This window comes from Oncorhynchus keta, chromosome 11 (genome assembly GCF_023373465.1).
Source record: "Oncorhynchus keta strain PuntledgeMale-10-30-2019 chromosome 11, Oket_V2, whole genome shotgun sequence".
Classification (NCBI taxonomy): Eukaryota; Metazoa; Chordata; class Actinopteri; order Salmoniformes; family Salmonidae; genus Oncorhynchus; species Oncorhynchus keta.
Window position 1 is genome coordinate 29,787,514 of NC_068431.1, and position 25,804 is coordinate 29,813,317.

The 25,804-nt window shown below is 41.6% G+C and overlaps 2 protein-coding genes across 6 annotated transcripts in view; one reads left to right on the forward strand and one right to left on the reverse strand.

Moving 5' to 3' along the window:
- Window positions 1-1,582: 1,582 nt before the first annotated feature.
- LOC118390045 (ras-related protein Rab-24-like) lies at window positions 1,583-9,610 on the forward strand. The gene is made up of 9 exons (XM_035780195.2): window positions 1,583-1,951; window positions 2,467-2,652; window positions 2,772-2,840; window positions 3,038-3,116; window positions 4,472-4,539; window positions 7,384-7,483; window positions 7,588-7,638; window positions 7,764-7,823; window positions 7,977-9,610. Exons 2-9 carry the CDS (start codon window positions 2,539-2,541, stop codon window positions 8,039-8,041), a joined length of 606 nt encoding a protein of 201 aa, XP_035636088.1. The 5' UTR covers window positions 1,583-1,951; window positions 2,467-2,538; the 3' UTR covers window positions 8,042-9,610.
- A 357-nt stretch (window positions 9,611-9,967) lies between these two features.
- The window catches only part of LOC118390692 (histone-lysine N-methyltransferase, H3 lysine-36 specific-like), a 38,971-nt gene continuing 23,134 nt past the window's right edge, over window positions 9,968-25,804 (reverse strand). For all 5 annotated transcript variants that reach the window (XM_052456962.1, XM_052456963.1, XM_052456960.1 and 2 more), the window contains exons 17-23: window positions 22,562-22,674; window positions 22,169-22,438; window positions 20,526-20,642; window positions 14,779-14,920; window positions 14,369-14,475; window positions 13,900-14,101; window positions 9,968-13,619 (exon numbers count right to left, since the gene is read on the reverse strand). In XM_052456962.1, the coding sequence (XP_052312922.1) occupies window positions 12,982-13,619; window positions 13,900-14,101; window positions 14,369-14,475; window positions 14,779-14,920; window positions 20,526-20,642; window positions 22,169-22,438; window positions 22,562-22,674 (1,589 nt within the window). In that variant the 3' untranslated portion in view covers window positions 9,968-12,981. The remainder of the gene's footprint in view (window positions 13,620-13,899; window positions 14,102-14,368; window positions 14,476-14,778; window positions 14,921-20,525; window positions 20,643-22,168; window positions 22,439-22,561; window positions 22,675-25,804) is intronic.

Below are 25,804 nucleotides of genomic sequence, written 5' to 3' on the forward strand. Positions count from 1 at the left end.
AGAAATGTGTAACCTGCAGAACTATTTCCAAAAGGTTTTGGGACACTAAAGTCCTTGGAGAATAAGCGTACCTCCTCCCAGCTGCCCACTGCACTGAGACTAGGAAACACTGTCATAACTGATAAATCCACGATAATCGAGAATTTCAATAAGCATTTCTCTACGGCTGGCCATGCTTCCACCTGGCTACCCCAACCCCGGCCAAGAGCTCTGCACCCCTCGCAGCAACTGGCCCAAGCGCCTCCCCCCCGTTTCTCCTTCACCCAAATCCAGGCAGCTGATGTTCTGAAAGAGCTGCAAAACCTGGATCCCTACAAATCAGCTGGGCTAGATAATCTGGACCCTCTCTTCCTAAAATCATCCGCCGCCATTGTTGCAACCCCTATTACTAGTCTGTTCAACCTCTCTTTCTTAACGTCTGAGACTCCTAAAGTTTGGAAAGCAGCCGCTGTCATCCCACTCTTTCCCTATGCGAAAAATGTATGGTGGAAAAATGACTGGAACCATTTCCTTGATTAGTGCTAGGTTGTAAGGGAATTATGATTCATCCTGTGGTAGTCTATTGTGTTCCGATTTCAGTGCAGTGTAGTGTAAACAAGCGTAACGGCAGGGTCGGTATCTTCTGGCAACTAGTTCACCATTCCCAATTCCCCGGAGTGCCCGGTTAGGGTAAAGGAGTATGCAGTGGCAAAGGTCAGGACTATTCAGCAGGTCTCTTACACAGAGGCACGTGAACTAGTTGAAGGAGCGAGGTGAGCTGAAGGTATGGTGATGGATACTCCGTAGACTGTGGAGATTCAGGGTGTTGTTCAACAGTTGAGGGAAACTGATATGCTGGTTGGGAAGAAGGTGGATTTCATGGTGTTTATCACAGATGTGATTAATTGTACTGCACAAACGAACAAAATGTCCAAGAAACTGGACATAATAGTATATGGGGCCGAAAAGTTTTTGGGGTTTCCAGGATTTCACTGCCGAAACATTGCAAAGAATACTGTCCAAAGATCAGATCAAATCAAACTTTATTTGTCACCTGCACCGAATACAACATGTGTAGGCCTTACCGTGAAATGCTTACTTACAAGCCCTTAACCAACAGTGCAATTCAGGAAAGAGTTAAGAAAATATGTACCAAATAAATTAAAGTAAAGAATAATTAAAAGTAACACAATAAAATAACAATAACGAAGCTATATACAAGGGGTACCGGTACAGAGACAATGTGCGGGGGTACAGGTTAGTCGAGGTCATTTGTACATGTAGGTAGGGGTGAAGTGACTATGCATAGACAATAAACAGCGAGCAGCAGCAATGCAAAAAACAACTGGTGGGGTCCAATGTAAATAATCCGATGGCCATTTGATTAATTGTTCAGTCCTTTCTTGTCAGGCCCCAGAGCGTGTAGGGATGGGCATTGGCAGTAGAATCTGAGTATATTGAGTTTTGTTTAGTTCATTTTTATTTTATTTCTTTTGGCTGATATACAGCCGAAACACTAGGTGGCGGCATGCACTATTAGCATTTGTTGGCGGACCGCAATAATATCAAAGAAGACCCCGTACAGTAGGTGGCGGCCATACACCATAGGTGTAGTCTGCCCTAAAACTTTAAAGAAGAAGAAGTGACCTCATAACAAAGCCTCTTGGATTTTTGTATTTAGCTTGCTTGCTAACAAAGAGGTCTAGAAGTGCAAGTCGAGTATGCTTTGCCATATGACATAGCAATGGCGTAGGCTATATAAATGTTAGGGATGTTTCTGTAGCTTGTAATTTTAGTTTTTAGCTAAAATGTACGTTGCTGACAACACCAAGTGGCTCAAACATTGGCTGGCTAGCTAACTCGAAACGAGATGTTCATATTTTAAGAGCTATTCGACCATTTACCTATACTGTTAATCTGACTCGGCTCTGATTCTTCAATTTGAACACATTTAGCTGAGTTTATCAAGCAGGTAAGTGTTTTGGTTTTAGCTCGCTAGCTAGCTATCAAGTCATCATTAGCTAACGTTAGATGGCTAGCTAGCTAATAAATGCTACTGTGAAGCTAGCTAACGAAACGTTATGTTTTATTTCGTGTAATCGTTCAGGTCTGCTAATTGTGTGTACCATTTGTTGATGGTTAAGCTAATGGCAGCATTAACTATTTTTCTAGCTACACACCCATGCCCATTTTAACTTAGCTAAAGTCCACTTCTTAGAATTGTTGACATTGCCACAAATGTCTTGACATGTCTTGAAATGTATCCTGCCAACTGCTCTCTTCAGAAAAATTCTGCTGTGGCAACTTCGAGTGCAGTGTCTCAAATTCATTCTGTGTTATTGGTACTGTTGGTGGCTGCCAAGTCATGCTGCATCGAAGTCATGATGTCATGCCATGGACAAAGTAGAAGGAATACAGTAACTGTTTTATCGTGCCCAACTTCTTAATCATACTATCTATTATGTTTTTGTCTCATCTGTTGCACAGCAATTCAGCATCCTGGTCTACCCCTCTCCTGCTCCTCCTCTCCTCTCCTTTCTTGTCCTGGTCCTGTGCACTATGACCATGCGTGTGGATGCAAAAGTTGTTATGCTTGGGAAAGAGAGTGTGGGCAAGACCAGCCTTGTGGAGAGATATGTTCACCACCGCTTTCTTGTCGGCCCCTACCAGAACGTGAGTATCCGTTGATTGCCTAGGGCGGTGTGTGGGAAGCTCTCTGCTTTTGTGTGAAGACTCTTTCTCAAAATTGTACATGCTACATATTTTTCTCTCAATCATTTTTTTCCCGATAGACTATTGGGGCTGCATTTGTTGCCAAACCAATCCAGGTGGGAGACAAGGTGGTTACACTGGGAATATGGGTGAGTGAGGATGACTGCTGGCATCCTTTATAAAATGGAAAAAAGATTTGCATGAATCTTTATACTCCGTAGGGAGTTGTCTGGTTTATTATTATCGTTGCATAATAATTAAATTAATAAATCCATTGTAGCCCGATATGAGGTAGCTACAGGCTATGTGTGGATAGACTATAAGTGATTCCTTCTCTGCAACCCAGGACACGGCTGGATCAGAGCGCTACGAGGCTATGAGTAGAATCTACTACAGAGGAGCCAGGGCTGCCATTGTCTGCTATGGTAAGTTCTTATCCCCTTGGAATGACACTCAATATCACGCTACATTTTTGTTTTGCTACTATGGTGTTGGGGGTGATTGGGGGGAATTTATAGTTACATATTGAAATGTTATTTTTGGACTATATTATTATCGATATTTGACTCCCAAGTATCAACACTGTAGGTAGCATTAGCTAGTGGTTGTCGTCTGTACTTGCTCCAAAACTACTCCTTTCATCCGATAGCTTGTTCTACATCTTCTTTTTAAATAGTGAGAACCTGTTTTCAGCACTTATTTACCTGACTGATCAAAACAACTTTTCTCTTGTCTCGCTGCAGCAGACATACACTGAGTATACCATACATTAGGAACACCTTTCTAATATTCATTTGAGGCCCCCGGTTTGCCCTCAGAACTGCCTCAATTCATCGGGGCATGGACTCATCAAGGTGTCAAGCGTTCCACAGGGATGCTGGCCCATAATCCAAGCTTCCCACAGCTGTGTCAAGTTGGCCGGATGTCCTTTGGGTGGTGGACCATTCTTGATACACATGGGAAACTGTTGAGTGTGAAAAACCCAGCAGTGTTGCAGTTCCTGACACAATCCGGTGCGCCTGGCACCTACTACCATTCACCCTCTGAATGGCACACGTACACAATCAATGTCTGTTGTCTCCAGGTTTAAAAATCCTTCTTTAACCTGTCTCCTCCCCTTCATTTACACTGATTTTGAAGGGGATTTAACAAGTGATATTGATAATGGATCATAGCTTTCACCTGGATTCACCTGGTCAGTCTGTCATGGAAAGAGCAGGTGTTCTTAATGTTTGTATACTCAGTGTCGAGCAATAAGTTTGGAACATCAAATCACAGTAAAATTGCATTATCAAATCACAGTAAAATTGCATTATCGAATCGCAATACATATAGAATCATGAGAATCACTATACATATCGTATTGGCACCAAGGTATCATGATAATGTCGTATCGTGAGGTCCCTGGCAAGCACTAATGGCTTCCTTATATCCTAAATGTTTAATTGTAGAAATTCTTGTTGAGTGCAATGGATGTTTCTGCATATATGAGTGTCCTCCCCTCTTATTTCCCTCATTGGGGGATTTTTTTTTACAGTTTGGAAAATAGCCACCGAGGCATTTCCCCAGTTTATGACTCATTGAAGTGTCTTCTTTATTGTTTTTATCTGGTTCTGTTTTTAGTGTTGTTTTTATGGGCTGATTTTACATTGCAATAGTAATATTATTACTACAAAATATTCTAGGTCAAATACACTTTCATAACTGTGAAAACATACAATGTTTTGGTTAAGTTTTATGTTGTCATTCACCTTAATTTGTGTGACTTTTTCTTCTGTAGATTTGACGGACACCAGCAGTTTCCAGCGAGCTAGATTCTGGGTGAAGGAGCTGCAAAACTGTGACAAGGTTAGACTATCTCATAAAAACTCAACTCACTTGCCAATGGGAATTGTATGGTGGGTATTGTCATATACAGTGCATTTGGAAAGTATTCAGACCCCTTGACTTTTTTAATTGTATTCTTTTTTTTACATTACAGCCTTATTCAAAACTGTTTTACATACATTTTCCCCCTCATCAATCTACATACAATGCCCCATAATGATACTGCAACAACAGGTTTTTATAAATGTGTTCAAATGGATTAAAAAGAAAAAAGATGCCTTATTTAAATTAGTATTCTGATCCTTTGCTATGAGACTAGAAATTGAGCACAGGTGCATCATGTTTCCATTGATCATCTTTGAAATGTTTCTACAGCTTGATTGGAGTCCATCTGTGGTAAATTCAATTGATTGGACATGAATTGGAACGGCACACACCTGTCTATATAAGGTCCCACAGTTGACAGTGCATGTCAGAGCAAAAACCAAGCCACGAGGTCAAAGGAATTGTCCGTAGCGCTCTGAGACAGGATTGTGTCAAGGCACAGATCTGAGTAAGGGTACCAAAAAATTTCTGCAGCATTGAAGGTCCCCAAGAATACAGTGGCCTCCATCATTCTTAAATGGAAAAAGTTTGGAACCACAAAGACTCTTTCTGGTGCTGGCTGCCTGTCCAAACTGAGCAATCGGGGGAGAAGCGCCTTGGTCAGGGAGGTGACACGAGAACCTGATGGTTACTGACAGAGATCCAGAGTTCCTCTGTGGAGATGGGAGAACCTTCCAGAAGGACAACCATCTCTGCAGCACTCCACAAATCAAGCCTTTATGGTAGAGTGGCCAGACGGAAGCCACTTCTCAGTAAAAGGCACATGACAGCCCACTTGGAGTTTGCCAAAAGGCACCTAAAGGACTCTCAGACCATGAGAAACAAAATTCACTGGTCTGATGAAACCAAGATTGAACCCTTTGGCCTGAATGCCAAGCGTCACATCTAGAAGAAACCTGGCAGCATCCCTATGTTGAAGCATGGTGGTGGCAGCATCATGGTGTGGGGATGTTTTTCAGCGGCAGGGAATGGGAGACTTGCCAGGATCGAGAGAAAGATGAACGGAACGAAGTACAGAGAGATCCTTGATGAAAACCTGCTCAGAACCTCAGACTGTGGCGAAGGCTCACCTTCCAACAGGACAACGACCCTAAGCACACAGCCAAGACAACGCAGTAGTGGCTTCGGGACAAGTCTCTGAAAGTCCTTGAAGGGCCCGTACTTGAACTCGATCGAACATCTCTGGAGACACTTGAAAATAGCTAGGCAACCACGCTCCCTATCCAACCTGACAGAGCTTGAGAGGATCTGCAGAGAAGAATGGGAGAAACTCTCCAAATACAGGTGTGCCAAGCTTGTAGCGTCATACCCAAGAAGACTTGAGGCTGTAATCGCTGCCAAAGGTGCTTCAACAAACTACTGTGTTAAATGGTCTCAATACTTTTGTAAATGTGATATTTCATAATTTCTTAACCTGTTTTTTTTCTTTGTCCTTGTGGGGTATTGTGTGTAGATTTAAGGGAGGGGGGTAATTTAATCGGTCAAAGGGTCTGAATACGTTCCTAATGCACTGTACTAGTTTATTAGGTACACCATCTAGTACCAGGTTGGACCCCCCTTTGCCAGGTCCCATGTGGCTTGCAATGCCAGGGTTGTGGGTTCGATTCCCACAGGGGACCAGTACGGGAAAAAAGTATGTATGCACTCTACCGTAAGTCGCTCTGGATAAGAGTGTCTGCTAAATTACTAAAATGTAGATGTAGAACTGCCTAAATTCTTTAGCGCATTCTTCAAGTTGACAGAAGCATTCAACAGGTATGTTGGTCCATGCTGACGCGATGGCATCATGCAGTTGCTTCAGATTGGAGGGCAGTACATTTATGTTGTGAATAGCCCTTTCCATCTCATATTGGGTTGAGGTCTGGGGACTGACCAGGCCACTCAAGTAAACTGAACTCGCTGTCATGTTCCAGGCAATGTTTTTCCGCTCCTCAATTGTCCAGTGTTGGTGATCACGTGCCCACTGGAGCCGCTTCTTGTTCATAGTGTTGTCATCTGCTGCAATAGCCCATCTGTGAAAAGGATTGAGGAGTTTTGCATTCCGAGATGCCGTTCTGCACACCACTGTTTTACTGCACCGTTATTTGCCTGTTTGTGGCCCTCCTGTTAGCTTACACCAGGGTCCCACAACTGCCTGCTCGCGGGCTGAATTTGGCCTACAGGTGGTTTTATTTGACCTACCCAAGTTTTCTGTTGGAGAGAACTGTAAAAACACCAGGAAATCATCTCCAAGCAATTTTAAATTGGGAAATATGTTCCCAAGTATTTCTATGCATACTGGAGATGTGATCATATACAAATGTAAGCAAGGTTCGAAATTGTTTTAGTTAAAGGTTATGTCTATTTGGGATTCTTGCGGTCAATTTGCAGCCTAGAAATGATTTGTAATTATGTTCCGGCCACCCAACCATCCCCTCAAGAAAAAAATCAGCACGCAGCTGAATCTAGTTGATGATCCCTGGAGTACACAATTCTTGCTATTCTCCTTCGACCTCTCATCAACGAGCTGTTTTCGCTCACAGGATTGACACGTTTTACCCATTCTAATGTTCAATCCAACAGTAACTGAATGCCTCAATGCCTGTCTGTCTGCTTTATATAGGAAGTCATGGCCACGTAATGCACTGTCTTTAGGAGCGATCTGTTTCCATGAATGAGATGGTGTACCTAATAAACTGTCCGATGAGAGTATGTTATCCTATGTATGTAACTGCCCACAATGACACAGGTTTATTTATTTTTCTATGATCTCAATTGAAGCACTGCAATATATACCTGTGTGGCACAAAGATTGACCTGATTGAGAGTGACCGGGGCCTGCGGCAAGTAGACTACCATGACGTTCAGGACTTTGCTGACGGTAAATTGCTAATGATAATCACAGACATCCTCTTGATTAGTATAAGGAGGACTGGCTGTTTTTAAAGAGGCTCATGTTTAGTGTTTTTCCATTCTCATCTACAGAGATTGGGGCTAAACATTTTGAAACATCCAGTAAAACAGGACACAACGTGGGTAAGTGACACCTCATGGTCAGTTAATTTCAAATATAGTGTAACCTTATTTATAACCCATTCTCATAAGACAACATTTCCAAAAATGCAGATGTAGACTCCTACTGTCTTTTAACCACATTCCAGATGAGCTGTTCCAAAAGGTTGCAGAGGACTACAACAGCATCTCCTTTCAATTCTTGACCGGTGAGACTTTGGCTTCAATAGCTTAGCTGTCAGTGTACATTTTGTCTGCAATGGTAGTATTACTAGCATGAGTTGTCAATTTATTCTCCACTGTAGTGAATCAATGCATTCCTGAATGGGTCTGATTGACAATTCTCTGCTTTCTCTTTACAGAAGAGACCGGTATTGACTTGGGTCAGAAGAAGGACTCTTATTTCTCTTCCTGCTGCCACGGTTAAGCCTTTACTGGATGAACCGCGATCCCTTGCTGTAAAACCAACCTGGAAATGCAGGATGGATGCTACACATCCCACCTGGGGCCTGTCCATTTAAAACAGAGAAAGAAAGCGAGGAGCCCAAACAGTGTTACTGTTTTTTTTTTTGGTAGCTTTTTTCAGTTGTCCCATAGACGATTACATGCTCACTGCATTTAAAGGAGTCATCACAATAGTTGGATGCGACCCCTCTCCCATGACAAGGGACCTGCCAAGAGCGATATCGGAATGAAGCATACGAGGAACTAGCACCTCAACCCCACTTTTTTTTTTTGATTTCCTTAGTGTCTATCAACCCACCTTATATAAATGAATTATGCTGATGACACAAATGGCCTTCATCACTCAGTCAAATGCCTTGAGTGAGTGTGCTTCTTAATGACTTGATTTGAATAAGCATTCTGTGAACACTGTTTTCATTGTCTACTCTTCATGGTGAAATGTACTTGCCAAACTATGTACCTGCACATTTATTGTCATCTAATGTGTTTTTCTTTGCGTCATAAGTTCTGATACAGTTGAAAGTATGGAATGCAACTAGAAAGATTGCACCAACACAGGAAAAAGCTTGTGGGTAAATGTAATATGATAGTTATGTCGCCATGGCTAAAAGTACAAGATCTAGTTTATGTGGTCCTCTGTAAGTCAGTTGGTAGAGCATGGCGCTTACACCGCCAGGGTTGAGGGTTTGATTCCCTGGGCCACCCATACGTAAAATATATGAACGCCTTACTGTAAGTCACTTTGGATAAAACTGTCTGCTAAATGGCTTCTATATATATATATATATATATATATACTCAAACCCTACATACAGCTATGTTTAACTAATGTTCAATGTAATCTCCAAGTCACTATTCCAATGTTACGGATGCCTCATCACCGTGGCTGACCATTGTCGTTACTCCACACAAGTTGCAATTTTCTGTGAATGTGTTGTTACTGTTTACACTTTTCAAGAAACCTTTGACCTTTTGAGACAGTCTAGCCAATGGCAGATTTTTACTTGATTTTACCAATGTGTGTGAAAATGTATATTAGTTAGAGATATTATTGCATTTGAGAACCTCTCTGAGGGTTTCTCAGTCCCACTGAAGTTGTGCCTGTAGGGTACTAGAAGTAAGCAGCAGCAATGGGCCCACAGGCATGAATCACATATCCATCATTAGCTGTGTATAGACGGCTCCATTCAAGTGTACATACACTTCATCAAACGTGTTATTGTTTACACACACACACAGCACCTTCTAGTGGCGCCACTCCCCAGGACGCAGACCTGGTGCCTGAGAAAGAGGACTAGTTCACATAGCTCATTTTTATGAATGGCTTACAGGACTGTTATTGCAAGGGGCACAGGCACAAAGCAAGAGGTTGTTTGCAGTCCCACGTCTATTTGATGCCTTGAAGATATAACATGCATATAGTCCCAACACCATTACAGGTCCACAGAGAGTCGGCTGATATGATCATTCATTGTGTGGACTGTTTTGTAGCATGTTGTAAATTGAAAAAATAAAGACTAGATTTCTGCAAGTCTGTCTGTTAGTGTGTCTGTGTGACACCTACACTACATTAGCCTGGTCAACCAGACTGACTGCTGCACTCACCATTGTTTTCCTTCACTTTATTATATAGTATGTGAAGTGAAACAGTGGTTAGCACAGTGATCAGTTTAGTTATTAACAAGGCTTATAGTACACTGAGCTATGGATGTGTTAAAGCCAGTTGCTATATCATGAGCACCTCTATAGTGGATTATGGTAACAAATCTACCCCTGATCTAATGCAATAGTGAACTGTTAATACAGTAATATGCCTACAAACTTGAATATTCAGTCGGGAAAGGTAACAATCAAACCTCTGGCCCAAATCAAAATGGCAAAAACAGAGTTGCAACTTACATTTTTTTCTTTATTATGTACAAAGGACTCCAGCACATTTCAATATCCTCACAAGGCAGCAGGATATTATTGAACTCTTCAACAGTTACAATTTGAACAGATGAATTACACAAGGCTTAATAAGGCAGAGAGGGAAGAGAGTCAGAAGCTAAGACGCATGACAGCAACAACAACAAAAACAGCAGTAGTATGTATAAAAACATTTGACAGCCTCCCAACTCTTCCTTTGTGCCACATCAAAGAACCCTCCAAAGAGGAGGGAGGGGTAACTGACAATGTAGAAATGGAAAATATTAAAGCAAAAAGATATACAGCTCATTATCATATCAAGTCCCAAAGGTACTGTAGTGATAGTTGAGCCTTCAATCTCCCGACTCTTCCGATTCCCAGCTCATGTCGTGACCAGAAATGACCCTCGACCTCCTCATACTGTATGCTTTCATAGCCTACTACTATCTGTTTGATGACTGTGATACTGTTACATCAATATAAAGTGTTATTAACCCCGTCTGTTGACAGCAACTCAAACGTAAACAACAAATATGTATCAAAGTTGAAGTGATCCTGTTTGTGGGAATGGTTGATGACAAAGCTGTGACCAGAGAACACATGATATCCACTGGCTCTAGACTCATTATTATCTCTTGTTTTTTGTTTTTTTAAATCATTCATCATATATAGCTTTCATATACAAAATGTATATACATATTATATAAGATTTTGGAAGGACAGGCTAGGCCAATCTAAAATGTACAAATACTCTTCCAACAGATCAGTTAAAACCTATCTGTGTTGTTAAAATTCGTAGGCGTTTTAGTGCTATAAATATGTTCAAGTCAGATAAATATTTACTATGACCATGACATGACGGTGGGTGCCTGTATCTGTATATCGGAACAACAGCAGGGGGCACCATGGCAACCTTTACGGTACAGTATACGGACAAGAAGGGACCCTTTGAACCGGTTTACTCATTTTTCAAGTCATTAAAAAACAGGTTGGTTTTCTATTAAAATACAAGAAATTGCACATATCTTTTCAAGCGCCTCATCTAACAATAAGCCAGTTAAGTTTTAATACATAAAGGCTGCTAGAGATACTTCGACATGACTAAAGTGACACAATTGGGAGACATTAAGCAGTAAAAATAATGCTTATTGTGCAGATTTGGAGTAAAGGTGTGTTATAAGCTTCAGAAATGGAAACACAACATTCCCACAACTGGAAAGAGGCAAATCCACTTCATTCTGTTCTCTGGCCCTCGAGAATCACCTTCACATCCCTTCATTCACAAAAACCCAACATTGATTGACTCAATTGGAAAGGCATAAGCAGAGAAGAAAAACTGACACAACAAAGACAGTGATGTAGAGACAAGCTTCAGAGGGAGAAAACACATAGCTGAGACAAATACATACGGTAGTGAAAACATTTTAGCAGGGGAGTGGACCAGTGTACTTTTTAGTGCTAAACTAATGGCAAGGAGTATAGCCTAGCAAACAGAAAGTATGGATTATATAAAGTGACATACAGCAATGTCACTACTAGAAGTCAGTCCCATCTTCATTTGTGCGTTATAAAAGTCAATATAAATATGTCATAGAGAATGTAATACACACAAGTGAGCGAGCTGTCGTCAGGGTTACGTCAAGTAGCTTACTCAACTGCTGAGTACACTCTGGCACATTCACATTGAAGGTTCAGTTCAGTTTGAGGGAAAGCTAGACCATGTAAGGAAGCTTCCCACTGGGCAAAAACTGCTTGAATCAATGTGGTTTCCAAGTCATTTCAACGCAAAAAATTAAATGTGATGATGTTGAATCAATGTGGGAAACTGATTGGGTTTTGAAAAAGTCATCAACGTAAGGGAATTTCATTTTTTCCCCACCCAACTGTTAAACTAAACCCTGACATGGTGACATTTTTGGTTGATTTGACATTGAATTTACGTTAGTTGACCACTCAATCAGATTACAGTTGTGTTCAAAGACCTACAGTACAACCAACCGCACCCCAAACAGATATCAGTACAGAGGAGCAATGCAATGCCAGGGTTAGGGGAAAACACAAAGTACTGTCATGGATTAGGATATAGGCATGTCCAAATATCAATATCACCTTGATGTACTACCCACATTTACTAACTAAGCCATTTGATTTAATGTGTATTGTCTAGGTGTCTGTATCATTTGGTGTGGTAAGGCAGATAGATGCCAGCGGAGACGATAGATTCATCATCATCAAATAGGTATGGATATAAACTGTACACCAATGACAAGGTTGAAATGACTGATTGTATGACTAATAATTTCCATTGCTGACGCATTAATTTCACAGCATTACTCATTTGTGCCATGTAGGAGCGTTGCTACAGAGAGAACCAGCTTGACAGGCCCATCTAACACACCATAGGCTACTTTCTCACGAGGGGATTTCTGTGCCTTTGACAGTACTGCTCCTCCTGTCTTCAGTCTCCCCTTTGATAAAGGTGAAGCTTCAGATACATTAGTTGCCGTGTTCTCCAAGAGGAGGTGCAGAAATGTAAACATGTTATTAAAACCACAAACCAACAACTATGACAACGAACAAAGAAGAGATTCAAATGTACCTATCTATACGACTAGAGTTACCATCATACCCATTGTGCCCTTAGGCACAGATCTAGGATCAGTATACCTATCACAAACCCTAACTGGAACTATTAGGGGGAAAACTGACCATAAATCAGTGTCCAGGGAAAACTCCCTCATACTCCATTTCGACCCTCCAGCTCCAGGCCACATTGTTTCATCCTGCTATTTCTCAGGGGTCTGTCTGAACAAGGCGGTGTTCAAATTCACAGATCTATAAATCATCTGTACATGGATCCTTATATACAAAGATGAGTGAATCTACATGATGCTGAGCACAGTCCCCCCCTCAAGAACAAGCAGGTAGCCCTTCTCCCCACCCCCCATGAATGATTAGCCAGGATGCAGAGTTGTTGAAAAAGGACATTGGTCTTTACTCCTCTTCTTCCTCGCCCTCCTCTTCTTCTCCCTCCTCTTCTTCTTCCTCCTCCTCTTCATTTTTCAACTTTAAGCCAGCCATCTCTCCATCCTCCAACTCTCCCTCAATCCCCTCTCCATCCCCGTCTTCATTACCAAAAGGATCCTCAACTTCTTCCTTCTCATCTCCGTAGGAAGAGATGGGTGAGTATTGGGGAAGGAATAGGTGAGAGCTATCGAGGGCCTTTGAGCTGGGTAGAGGGGTGCTGATGGGGCCAGAGAAGGGGCCAGAGATGGGGCAAGAGATGGGGAGATGGGGGAAAGACTCAGGGCCAGGGCTAGGTTGGGGGTCCCCTGTCCCCGTTGTAGTAGCAGCAGAACCAGCCACAGCAGCAGCAGGAGGGGGTACAATACCAGCCCCCGGGCCTGTTGAGAGAGCCCCAGTGTCAGGTAGGTACTCCCTGATCTCCCCTGGCTCCAGGGGGTCTGGTCCACAGGGGTCATGTTCGCTGCAGGACAGCCGTCCGTCCAGCTTTGAGATGAAGAGCATCCCGTCGCGGTGCAGTGTGCAGTAAGAGCTGGGACACATCTCACAGAATGAGGCCGCCTCCTTACCACACAGGTCACAGTGGTGCCACGGGCACTCCCACCGACCTGCAGAACAGAAAAGGCAGTCAGACGCAGTATATCAGACAGAAGCAGTCAGACACAGCCCTGCATCAACCGTAACAGAGAAGTAATCAGCACACTGAGACTGCTAACCAGTGATCTGACAGTCATCAAACAGTGAAAATGCACGAAATACGTCATGTACAGTATATCATTTTCCAATCACACAATCCTACAATAACAGCGAGGAAATAGAACAAACCCCTACAAGCTATGATAACAACTCAATAATTTCCTCTGACAGGAACCTAACTGGGCCACTGACCTGCAGGCCTCTTGGTGAGGTTGAGACAGTCTGCGTGGTAAACCTTGGGACAGCCTGGTCTCTTACAAGACACAATCTGTCCCCCGTCCCCACAACTGAAGCACTCGTCCTCCCTCTCCTTGGTCACCTCCATCTTGTTCTTTCGTTTAGCCTGGACCTTTTTCTTCAGCTTGCGGCCCTTGTCGTCTGCTGGAGGGTTATTCTGGGGAAGGATGAAGAGTCAGGCTGTTAATAGAGACACAGACACCCAAACTGAGGATGCCCCTGTCAATCAAATATCTCATTCCCCTTGACATTACTAATATTTTGACTACTGTATCAAGTGCCCTTGAATTTGTGGAAAGATATTTTAAAATAGCAATTCATATTGTTTCTACTATTTCATTCTACTATCTCATGTATCTTATTCATTCTGTGGATCATGTCGTCAAACCCAATATCAACATCCCATTCCAGTGTCTCCTCTCACCTTTGGCCGGACTCCTAGGAAGCCGCTGCAGTTTGGAGCTCCACATTTACACACAGTCTTCCCATTGGCCAGACACTCCAGATTGTAGTTGAAAGTCAGCTCTGTGCCTGGAGACAGGCAGAATGACCCATAGAGGACAGATATAAACCAGTATACACAACAAGTGATGCAGAGATGGACATGAACTGCTGATGAATTTACCTATATAATTACCTTATAATAGACTAGTACTGTAAATATACTGCGTATGGACTACTCTGTCTTGGTGAATATTATGCAACTTCCTTTCCTTCTTTAACTAGTTCAATGCTACTCTTCTATTTCTCCTGCTAATGCATATGTAATGAAAAGTGTTGCCAAAGTCAAAGCTTTAACATAGCACAAACTCCTCATGCCAAATCTCCGCTCACCTTCAGGGACGTCTATTAGAGCGAAGAGCCCCACACGTGTATCTCCATTCACCGTCCACTTCTGGGTCTCACAGTTGGGCTGGCAGCTGTGGTTCATGAAGCGGGCCTGGTTCCCCTTCGGACCAGCGTCGATGATCCGATCCTGACAAACACACCGAAATTAACAACACGGTTCAATCATCAAGTCTGCTTGGGTGTCTTTGTATTACCATGCAGGCAGATGTCATTTTCTGGGGTGAAATGTAGAAAACCAAGAGAATCCTCTTAAAACAAGAAACCAAGAATGGTCAATAGTAGTGATAATAACTAATAACAACCAATAGCATTAATGATGCAATATGCAGAAATCGCTCCGCCATTTCCTGGTTGCAAAAATCTAATAGTTTGCCTAATTTCAGTTTATGTGGCAAAACAAGCAGTCATTGTGTAGAAAATCATTGTACCATCTAAACCACTGTGAAATATATTTTCCATAACCTAAAATATTATATTTTCAGCTGTTTGAAGCTGGTGTTCAAACCCGAAAGTACAACACGCAAGAATGAAACTTCAGAACAGGAAGCATAGAAATCTACTGCTTCTACGACTTGCTTTCAATGAGAATGAGAGATCTATAACTCACATTTCTATGTGAAATGTGTCAGGTCATCTAAAAAGTTACAAATTGCAGCTTTAATAACCCATGACAGCTTCCTGTAGAGGTCATAAGATTACAGAGAAAACTTCATGCCAAGAGACAGTCCCATGAGAGACTTCTGACTTATTTTCTGACTCTCAACCGCTCCCGCAAGAACTGGTCCCGAACCTGACTGCAGTCCCGTAATGTTATTTTAGGTGTTTGTGACCGGCTTGCTTTGCAGCCCTGGTCCCAGAAATTTTGCCAACCTCTTTGAGATCAAAATGCAAGATAAATAACCTAAGAAATACAGTGGCAATAAAATGTATGGGAACCCTTTGGAATTATCTGGATTTCTGCATAAATTGGTCATAAAATGAGATCTGATCTTCATCTAAGTCACAACAACAGACAAATACAGTGTGCTTAAACTAACAACACACAAAGTATTGTATTTTCCTTGTCTATATTGAACACATCATTTAAACATTGTAGGTTGGAAAAAGTATGTGAACCCCTAGGCTAATGTCTTCTCCAAAAGCTAATTGGAGTCAGGAGTCAGCTAACCTGGAGTCCAATCATTGAGACAAAATTGGAGATATTGGTTAGAACTGCCCTGTCCTATAAAAAACACTCACAAAATTTGAGTTAGCTATTCACAAGAAGCTATGCCTCGAAAAAAAAGAGATCTCAGAAGACGCAATATTAAGAATTGTTGACTTGCATAAAGCTGAAAAGGGTTATAAAAGTATCTCTAAAAGCCTTGCTGTTCATCAGTCCAAGGTAAAACAAATGGTATATAAATGGAGAAAAAGTTCAGCACTGTTGCTACTCCCTAGGAGTGGTCGTCCTGCAAAGATGACTGCAAGACCACAGAGCAGAATTCTCAATGAGGTTAAGAAGAATCCTGAGTGTCAGCTAAAGGCTTAAAGAAATCTCTGGAACATGCATCTCTGTTGACGAGTCTACGATATGTAAAACACTAAACAAGAATGGTGTTTATGGGAGGAGACCACGGAAGAAGCCGCTGCTGTCCAAAAAAAACATTGCTGCATGTCTGAAGTTCGCAAAAGAGCATCTGGATGTTCCACAGCGCTACTGGCAAAATATTCTGTGGACAGATGAAACTAAAGTTGAGATGTTTGAAATGAACACACAACACTATCTGTGGAGAAAAAAAGGCACAGCACACCAACATCAAAACCTCATCCCAACTGTAAAGTATGGTGAAGGGAGCATCATGGTTTGGGCTGCTTTGCTGCCTCAGGGCCTGGACAGCTTGCTATCATCAACGTAAAAATTAATTCCCAAGTTTAAGACATTTTGCAGGAGAATGTAAGGCTATCTGTCCGCCAATTGAAGCTCAACAGAAGATGGGTGATGCAACAGGTCAACGACTAAAAACACAGAAGTAAATCAACAACAGAATGGCTTTAACAGAAGAAAATACGCCTTCTGGAGTGGCCCAGTCAGAGTAAAATACATGTGTTATCAATATCTATATCCAGTCAATGTAAATAGAAATCAGTTTAAGCTAGAGATATGTGTTTTGCATTGGATGCGTCTCAATCTACCGCATCCGCCAATTTCAAAGTTCCGCATCTGCGGTGAAAGGTTGACAGAGCTAGAGCGGTGTTTATCAGACCATGAGACATCCCGAAGAGGTGCAAGAGCACCTCTTCAACCTCAGGAGGCTGAAGAAATGTGGCTTGTCATCCAAAACCCTGACAAACTTTTACTGATGCAAAATCGAGAGCATCCTGTGGTGCTGTATCACAGCCTGATACGGCAACTACACTGCCCTCAACCTCAAGGCTCTCCAGAGGTTGGTGCGGTTTGCACAACACATCATCGGGGGCAAACTATCTTCCCTCCATGACCCCTACAGCACCCGATGTCACAGGAAGACCAAAAATATCATTAAGGACAACAACCACCAGAGCCACTGCCTGTTCATCCCGCTATCATCCAGAAGACAAGGTCAGTACAGGTGCATCAGAGCTGGGACCGAGAGACAGAAAAACAGCTTCTATCTCAAGGCCACCAGACTGCTAAACAGCAATCACTAAACTCAGAGATGCTGCTGCCTACATTGAGACCCAATCACTGGACACTTGAATAAATGGATCACTAGTCACTTTAAACAATGCCACTTTAAATAATGGCACTTTAATAATGTTTACATATTTTACATGACTCATATCACATGTATATACTGTATTTTTTACCATCTATTGCACCTTGCCTATGCCGCACAGCCATTGCTCATCCATATACTTATATGTACATATTCTCATTCACCCCTTTATATTTGTGTGTATTAGGTCGTTTTTGGGGAATTGTTAGTTTACTTGTTGGATATTACTGCAATGTCGGAACTAAAAGCACAAACATTTCGCTACACTCACATTAACATCTGCTAACCATGTGTATGTGACCAATAAGATTTGATTCAATCTTTCTCATATCTCTTAGATATGGGACAGACACTTCAGAACAAACTTCCTTTAGATTTCTGTTGTTCCATGAAGTGAATCTGTTATTCAATGCATTTGTATGGGCTAATAGCAGTAAGGCCAAACATTCTTTTCATCAAATAATTTTTAAAATATATATTTTGTGATACCTCAAGGCGTTTTAAAAATCTAAATCAAATAGCTAAATGATCCTTGGTATAACCTTCTTCAAATAATACCATATAATATAGTTTAGTAGAACCCCCCCTCTCCACCCTGGCTTAGACAGGGCTATGCTGTGCTTCTCCACCCATATAGTATAGTCTACATGGTATTTAATTGACCACACATACAGGCACACTTGATTTCACACGCCCAACAAAAGAGAAGATATGTAGGCTACTGAAACTAGTCAATCAGCAAGAATTAGGTTATTAGAGTTTGTGAATATTGCAACAGAGGTGCTTTTAAGACAATAGATGCAAATAGCCTACAAAACAAAGACAACCGTTTTGAAATAATCTGGCATATATTTGATAGGACTGGGCAATTTGCAGGCAGACACAAATAAATGTGTCTTCAATATATATTTCCAGTCAATGTCGGAGCCAAAACTTTAGCCTGTCATATTTAGTAAGTTCATTTCCATGGAAATTACGTTATCACTCATATTTCATATGTCACAACGATTCATCGATACATATGCTATGATGCTGGTAAGGTTGTCTCTCGCACCTACAGTACTGGTCATTAAAAAAGCTAGCTAGCTGATGGATGCAAACAATGTTCTTCCCCAAAAACATAGCAAAACGACATAATCTGTTTCAGTAGCTATTGTTAGCTAGCTAACTATATAGCTTGGTGTCATCATCTAAAATAACCCTAATTTATAAAACAGTTCTTATTTGAATAGTGGTGGTTGGACCCATCTATGAGAAGCTGGATTAGCCACAATAGTTCACATTGCAGTTAGCCTTCAAAATAAAAGTATGTCATTGACAGTGATGCAAATGAATACAAATAGTAGAATTAGTAGAATTATGCCATAATTGAATAGATCATAATAAACGAGGTTGGAATGTTGTTATACAAAATCAACAAAAGACAATAATTTGTTAATTTGACAAAAATCTGTCAAAATCACACTGGATGTATTAGAATATAGAATTGCATTGGGGGCATACTTATTTCATTGTACAGCCTTACCTATGAATTGTGGATCAATGACATGGGGCATCAGTCTACTCAATGACACCCAGAGAACATTACCGTTGTAGCTCTTATTGCGGGACTCTGAAACAACTGATTTGAGCCACATTTATTGTCAACCTACTATGTGTATTGAACATTATTCCAAAAGAAAAACAATACCGTGTGGATGTTTTGGAGTCTGATAACTCTGAGGAGGGCGTTGTGAAAAATATCTTGGGTATTGAGTAGACTGATACCCCATTTCATTGATCCCCACTCCTTGGGTAAAGCTGGACAGTGCAATATGAATGTCAATACACACAATAAGCTGAGTGGGTAGGTGATTTCACACAGTCACGCGAAAAGAATTACAACACTAATATTTGCGTAACTCTTCACAGTTGTGTTCTGTGGGTGTTACCGAGTAGACTGATATCCCATTTCATTGCTTCATATTCCAACCTTGTTTAACATTATCTAGTCTAAATATTGCATGATTCCACCAATTGTAACCTTCTGCATCACTTTCAAAGAGGTACTTTTATTTTGAAAGCAAACCTCAAATTTCACTATTGTGCCTAATCCTTATTGTGGCTAGCTTCAAAACACATAACCCGGTCCGGTTGAGCCTCACTAGCCAGATGAAGCTTGCTGGGTGCTTATAACGTTAGCTTTGGGCAACTGGGTTAAGTAGTTGGCTAGCTATTTATTTTCATGAACTGAAGTGCAATTTCAATAGGTGAACAAGTGGTTACCTAGCTAATACTTACTCACAAGGACTCCTAAATCATTGCTAAGAATAATGAAAATGACTGCAGTTTCTACTGGTCATTGTTTTCAGGCTGATTGTATTGGTGCCAGCTAGGTACCAAGCTAAAGCTAACTAGCTACCCCAGAAGTAGAGGTCAAACAAATAATGCCTTATTACTTACTTATTGTAAGCTAAAGCTAACTAGCTACCCCAGAAGTAGAGGTCAAACAAATAATGCCTTATTACTTACTTATTGTAAACACATCGTTCGTGGCTGGTGTGTGCTTGTTTACAGACTTTTTTGTTCAGCTTTGACAGTGCTACTGTTAGTAGTGGGGGCACTTGGCTTGCAAGTACAAATTCAGCACACACAACATTCTATAATAGAATTGTGTTATTTGACGTGTATCTTTTTTGACACGCAAAGACCCAAACGGCGTTCCATAGTATGCTGACATCACCTGGTGGTAAATTAGTTAATAGACCAATAAGAAAGAGAGTTCCAACCCTCTCTGGCAAGAGCTTCCTCTCTACGCTCAAAACAATCCCAGACAGTCCTAGAAAAATTATTGCTTAAGAAATTGCCCTTTGCTAAGAAGCTATTTTTGTTTGCTTTTGACCATTTTAATTGAAAACAATCACAGTAAGGTACTAAATTGTTACCCAGAAATGATTTGATATTGAGATATAAACAGCTGCATTAGACCTTTAAGTCCTGACTCCTGAACTCTACCTTGTCCAGGGTCAGCATGTAGAAGTTACAGATGTCGTTATCCTGGGCGTGTTTGATCCTGGCCCGACACTCCTCCTCATCGATCACCTCTCCTACATACTCATTCACAAACTCCCCCTGAGAACACACAACCATGACAGTCAGCAGGAGAGATACGGTGGAACACTCATTCTAATATTAATCATCAGGTATGAAAGTACGGTGTTACAGACCAGTACGGCGTCCCGGCAAAATACATTGTGGGGGTACACTGTGCTGGTAAAACGTGAGCCTATCACAATTAATACAACATGCCCAAAAACCTATAGTCAATCACGTCATTACTTAACATTACTGCATGTCAGCTGCAAGAAAAATGAGCAAATTGACTCTATACGCTCCAAATTGCGTTGTGGTTCGAGGAGAACACTTGCATTTAGTCAAGGCAGAGATGAGTAGCCGAGACCAAGGCGCACGTGGATAACATTGGATGCATCAATTCAGGCTACAAGCGTAGGCCTAATGACAATCGCAGAATGTCATTACAATACATGTACTGTAGGTGTTTTGTAACAGATGTCTCTTTCCATTCATCAAATGTCAGGTGCACAGTGTGAGCACCTTTGTTAAGTGATTGTTTGACAATCAGATGAAAAAAATTATGATTGCTTGTGTTTATGCCACATTAAAATGGATTGGGGTGTGTCCATAAGGCTTAGGGAAACTAAGTTTTCCCTAAAATAAGTGTAATTAAATTGACAACATTATATAACCTAATTAGCTTACTCTTGTCTATACAGCAATAAAGAAAATTATTTAACATAGGCTACTACAACAGAAAGCATGATTTGACCACAGAGGATCATTAACTTCTTAAAAATAAAAGCTATGGATTGTTTTAAATCGCATAGCCTACAGTCGGAAGGGCACGCATTTTGGGCAGCGCGTGCTGCAAATACCAAATAAATTGTTGAGTTGCGACTGTCAGTGAAAAGCAGAGAGACCCAGCCAGGCATACCGCAATATTTAAAATACAATCGCGTAAAAGCTTGAACAGCAAATGGCTATTGGAAAGTTTGGAAAGCAAATGGCTATTGCTGTATAGAGATAACAATGAAAAGACACCAATCTGTCTTTTAGTTATCAAAATTCTTAACTCTATTGATTGAACAGAAGCCTTATTGGCACCAGCGGAGAACATCAGCCATATCCCCAGTGAGTGTGCATATTCACTGTCTTTATCATTGGGTCAGTGTTACTTTTGTTTGTTTTTGGAAAATAATTTCCTCCTCCAGGTTAGATGGATGTCATATTGTATTTGTGTCTCCCTTTTTCGTAGGCCAATTATATGAATCGGACAATATCGTTTTTATTGATCTGTTTGTCAGTGTCAGCAGAGTAGGCTACCCTGTCATTTTTGTAGTATACTTGGGGGGTCCCGTACCGGTAAGAAATTAAATCCATGATTTCTTGAACAGCCAAAAGATTGTGCACATTTTCTAGAAAAAAAGTCTGCTGGGACTGAAATCTGTCGGGATTGAAGAAGAATCAAAGTCCCCTTTCAATTCCATAGCTTTTTGAAAATAGTTTTAGCCCCAGGGGATACAGTTTCATGGCGGCACATTGACCTCTACTTAATTTACTCTATAGTTGACATGTATTACCTTCTTGATGTCGTGGGCACAGCGGAGGCCCCAGCCTCGTGCCAGCGTCCTGAAGATCTCCACCTGGCTGTACTGTCGCTTGGTGAAGGCCTGGTTAAGACAGCCCTCCCCTGCTGGGCACACTTGGGGGTGGCACTCATACATCAGCATCCGGTTGATACACTCAGAGTCAATGCCACAAGGGTTCTCGTCCGATGCTTTGCAGTTACAGCGCGGGATCTCTGATAGGTCGGCCGTAATGAACTGCACCTTCCCGATTGGCCTATTCACCTGAGGGGTAGGAGAGTGATGTCAGAGGAATTAAGATGTCAAGGGGATAATGTCTAATACTTCTACAACTCAAAACTTAAACTTCATATATACATTTTGTGTGGCAAGAGGTGTGGCAGTTACCTTGATGTGTCTGTATGGCGGGGGTTTCTTGTCGTTCCTCCTGTCCTCCTGAAGCTGTCTCAGTTCTTTCTCTGCCTGCAGTTTCAAAAACCTGCTAGCAGCTTCCTCCAAAGCTGGGGAAAGATCAACATTAAGTCAACAACAATCCTTTTAGCTTTGCTTTGTGGAAAGTAACTATTTTTTACGTGGGAACAAATAGTTACTTCGGAAGCGACAACAACTATTTGAATACAGATCCCCCCAAATGTACTACTATTAAAACTATCTGAATACAGATCTCAGAAATTAACTACTTTTGTAAACTATTTGAATGCAGATCTGAGCGAAGCCTCACTACACTAGAAGGTTTCTCCACTGACAACACTGAGCGGATTGCCGAGCTAGAGGCAGCTGTCTCTCATATGAAAATGGCCAACACAGCTTTACAGCAGTAGATTCGTCGGAGAATTATACTAGAACGGAAAACATCTGGATTGTTGGCATCATGGAGGGAATTGAGACTGGAGTCAACCCTGTGAAATTTGTCTTCAACATGCTGGTGAAAGTGATGGGTAACGGTGTCTTTGACAAGCCGCCAGACTTCGACCGAGCGCACAGATCCCTCGCCCCCCCATACCCAATTCAGGGGAGCTGCCTAGGATGATCATAGCGTGTTTTCTTCATTACCAAGACAAGGAACGTACAATGTGCTGTGCGAGGGAGCATCAACCAAAATTCTGTGGCCAAGATATATGCTTCTACCAGGACCCGGGTGGACAATCTCGTGAAGAAAAGAGCTGAATTCAAGGACATCAAAATCTGTCTCTACAAGAAGGGGATAAAGTTTCAGCTCCTACACCCTGTCAGTCTTTTTTGAGGGACAGACCCTAATTTTTGACACACTGGCCGGGGTTAAAGCATTCTATGTCCGGCGCATAGAGTAAAGTTGATAGAGGAAGCGGTCAGGCTGGCTAGCCATGGCGGGAGGAATATGTGGATGGCTACTTTGCTAGCTGGCAACGAACTGATTTTCAAGACATCCACTTGGATATTACTTTTCACATGAAAGCAATGTTATTTTAATTTTTTGGGTGAGAGTCCCCGATGACATCTTTATTTGATTTAGTTTAATTTGACTGAGATTAGTGGCAATGTTAGCCAATACATCACAATCAAATTGGCTGGCTAGCGGGAGCTGGCTGGACACACTTGACTGTTTATTATCTGGCTGGCTAGCTAATGCCCCATTTTATTTTTTTTAAATTTTACATGGCAACAAGATGAATGCTTAACTCCAGGTGCACACATGGATATCTGTATTTCATCTATACTTGGCTGAGAAGATTTGAGACAACAGCAAAATTGTGCTTACTTGCTAGCATGGCTAGCTACGCACAACAAAAACCAGAGTGCTCAAGCACTGACTGAATGTGGAGGTGGATTTAGCTAGGCACTTCTCCACCATTTCTAGCAGCTAGCAAGCTGAGATAGCTTGACATTTGGACAACTACCTAGCTAGTTACAGCTAGAATCGGCTAAACGAAGACCTGTATCCATGTAAGTAACATTGGCTGGCTGAATAGCTTAGCTGGTACTAGTAACACATTCTAAATATCCAACGTGAACTTGTTATGTTTTTGTTTCAGATAAATTGGCATTAGCTAGTCATTTAACGTTACCTTTCTAAAGACTATTTGTTAATGCTACACTCTCAGGGTTTGATTCGGGTTACTTTCTTGTTTGTAAATTTCTTTCATGCGACTGTAATGCCTTTCTCCCCTCTGTTAAAAAAGTAGAATCGTCTGCCATTGTTATTAGTGACGATGCTCCTCTGTCGCTCGACCTCTCATTCAGATCGCTCCCCATGGAGACTTAAATCATCTTTACTTTCAAACAATTAATTCTGCACCATTCTATTGAATGCAATTGATGTCTTTATTGAGACAAATAAAACAGAATCGATCTCTCCATCTACACTTTGGGAAACAATTAAAGTTGTTCTTAGAGGCAAAATAATTTCCTATTACTCTCTTCTCAATAAACAACCGAAAATTAAACAACAACAGCTGATCGACGCAATTCTGGAATTAGACCAACAATACTCCGCCTCTCCATCACCAGAACTTTACAAAGAAAGGCTGAGTCTTCAAACTCAGTACAATTTACTATCCACAGATAAGGCTGAGCAGCAGCTACTCCGCACCCGTTTTTATTTTTTACGAACATGGAGAAAAGGCTGGTCGACTTCCAGCTCATCAACTAAAGTGCAAATCTGCCTCACAGCTGATCCCTCAAATGCACAACACTTCAGGTGTCTTAACAGTTAGTCCTATTTAAATAGAAAAATACCTTCAAAAAAATGTATTCAGATCTTTACACGTCAGAGATGCAGTGCCTTAGACTGCTGTGAAACTCGGGAGTACAGAGAAGAGAGAGGAAATTGATCAACCTTCGCAGTTAGAGGAGATTATTAATTCAATTACAGCAATGCAAAGTGGGAAATCCCCTGGCCAAGACGGCTACCCAATCGAATTCTACAATAACTTTTCTGCCAAACTGGCCCCCCTCCTGCTTGAAATGTTTGAAAACTCACTGGACCCGGGTGTTTTACCCAAACCCTGTGGGAGACTCCCCAAACATATGGAAGAAGGAACTCGGGTAAGATGAGACTATAATTTAGCTTTTTGGCCATCAAGGAAAACGCTGTCTGGCGCAAACCCAACACCTTTCATCAAGAACACCATTCCTACAGGGAAGCATGGTGGTGGCAGCATCATGCTGTGGGGATGTGTTTCATCAGCAGGGACTGGGAAACTGGTCAGAATTGAAGGAATGATGGATGGCGCTAAATACAGGGAAATTCTTGAGGGAAACCTGTTTCAGTCATCCAGAGATTTGAGACTGGAATGAGGGTTCACCTTCCAGCAGGACAATGACCCTAAGCATTCTGCTAAAGCAACACTCGAGTGGTTTAAGGGGAAACATTTAAATGTCTTGGAATGGCCTAGTCAAAGCCCAGACCTCAATCCAATTGAGAATCTGTGATATGATTTAAAGATTGCTGTTCACCAGCGGAACCCATCCAACTTCAAGGAGCTGGACCAGTTTTGCATTGAAGAATCTCAAAAATCCCAGTGGCAAGATGTGCCAAGCTTATAGAGACATACCCCAAGAGACTTCTATCTGCAATTGCTGCAAAAGGTGGCTCTCCAAGTATTCACTTTTGAGGGGTGAATAGTTATGCATGCTCAAGTTTCTGTTTTT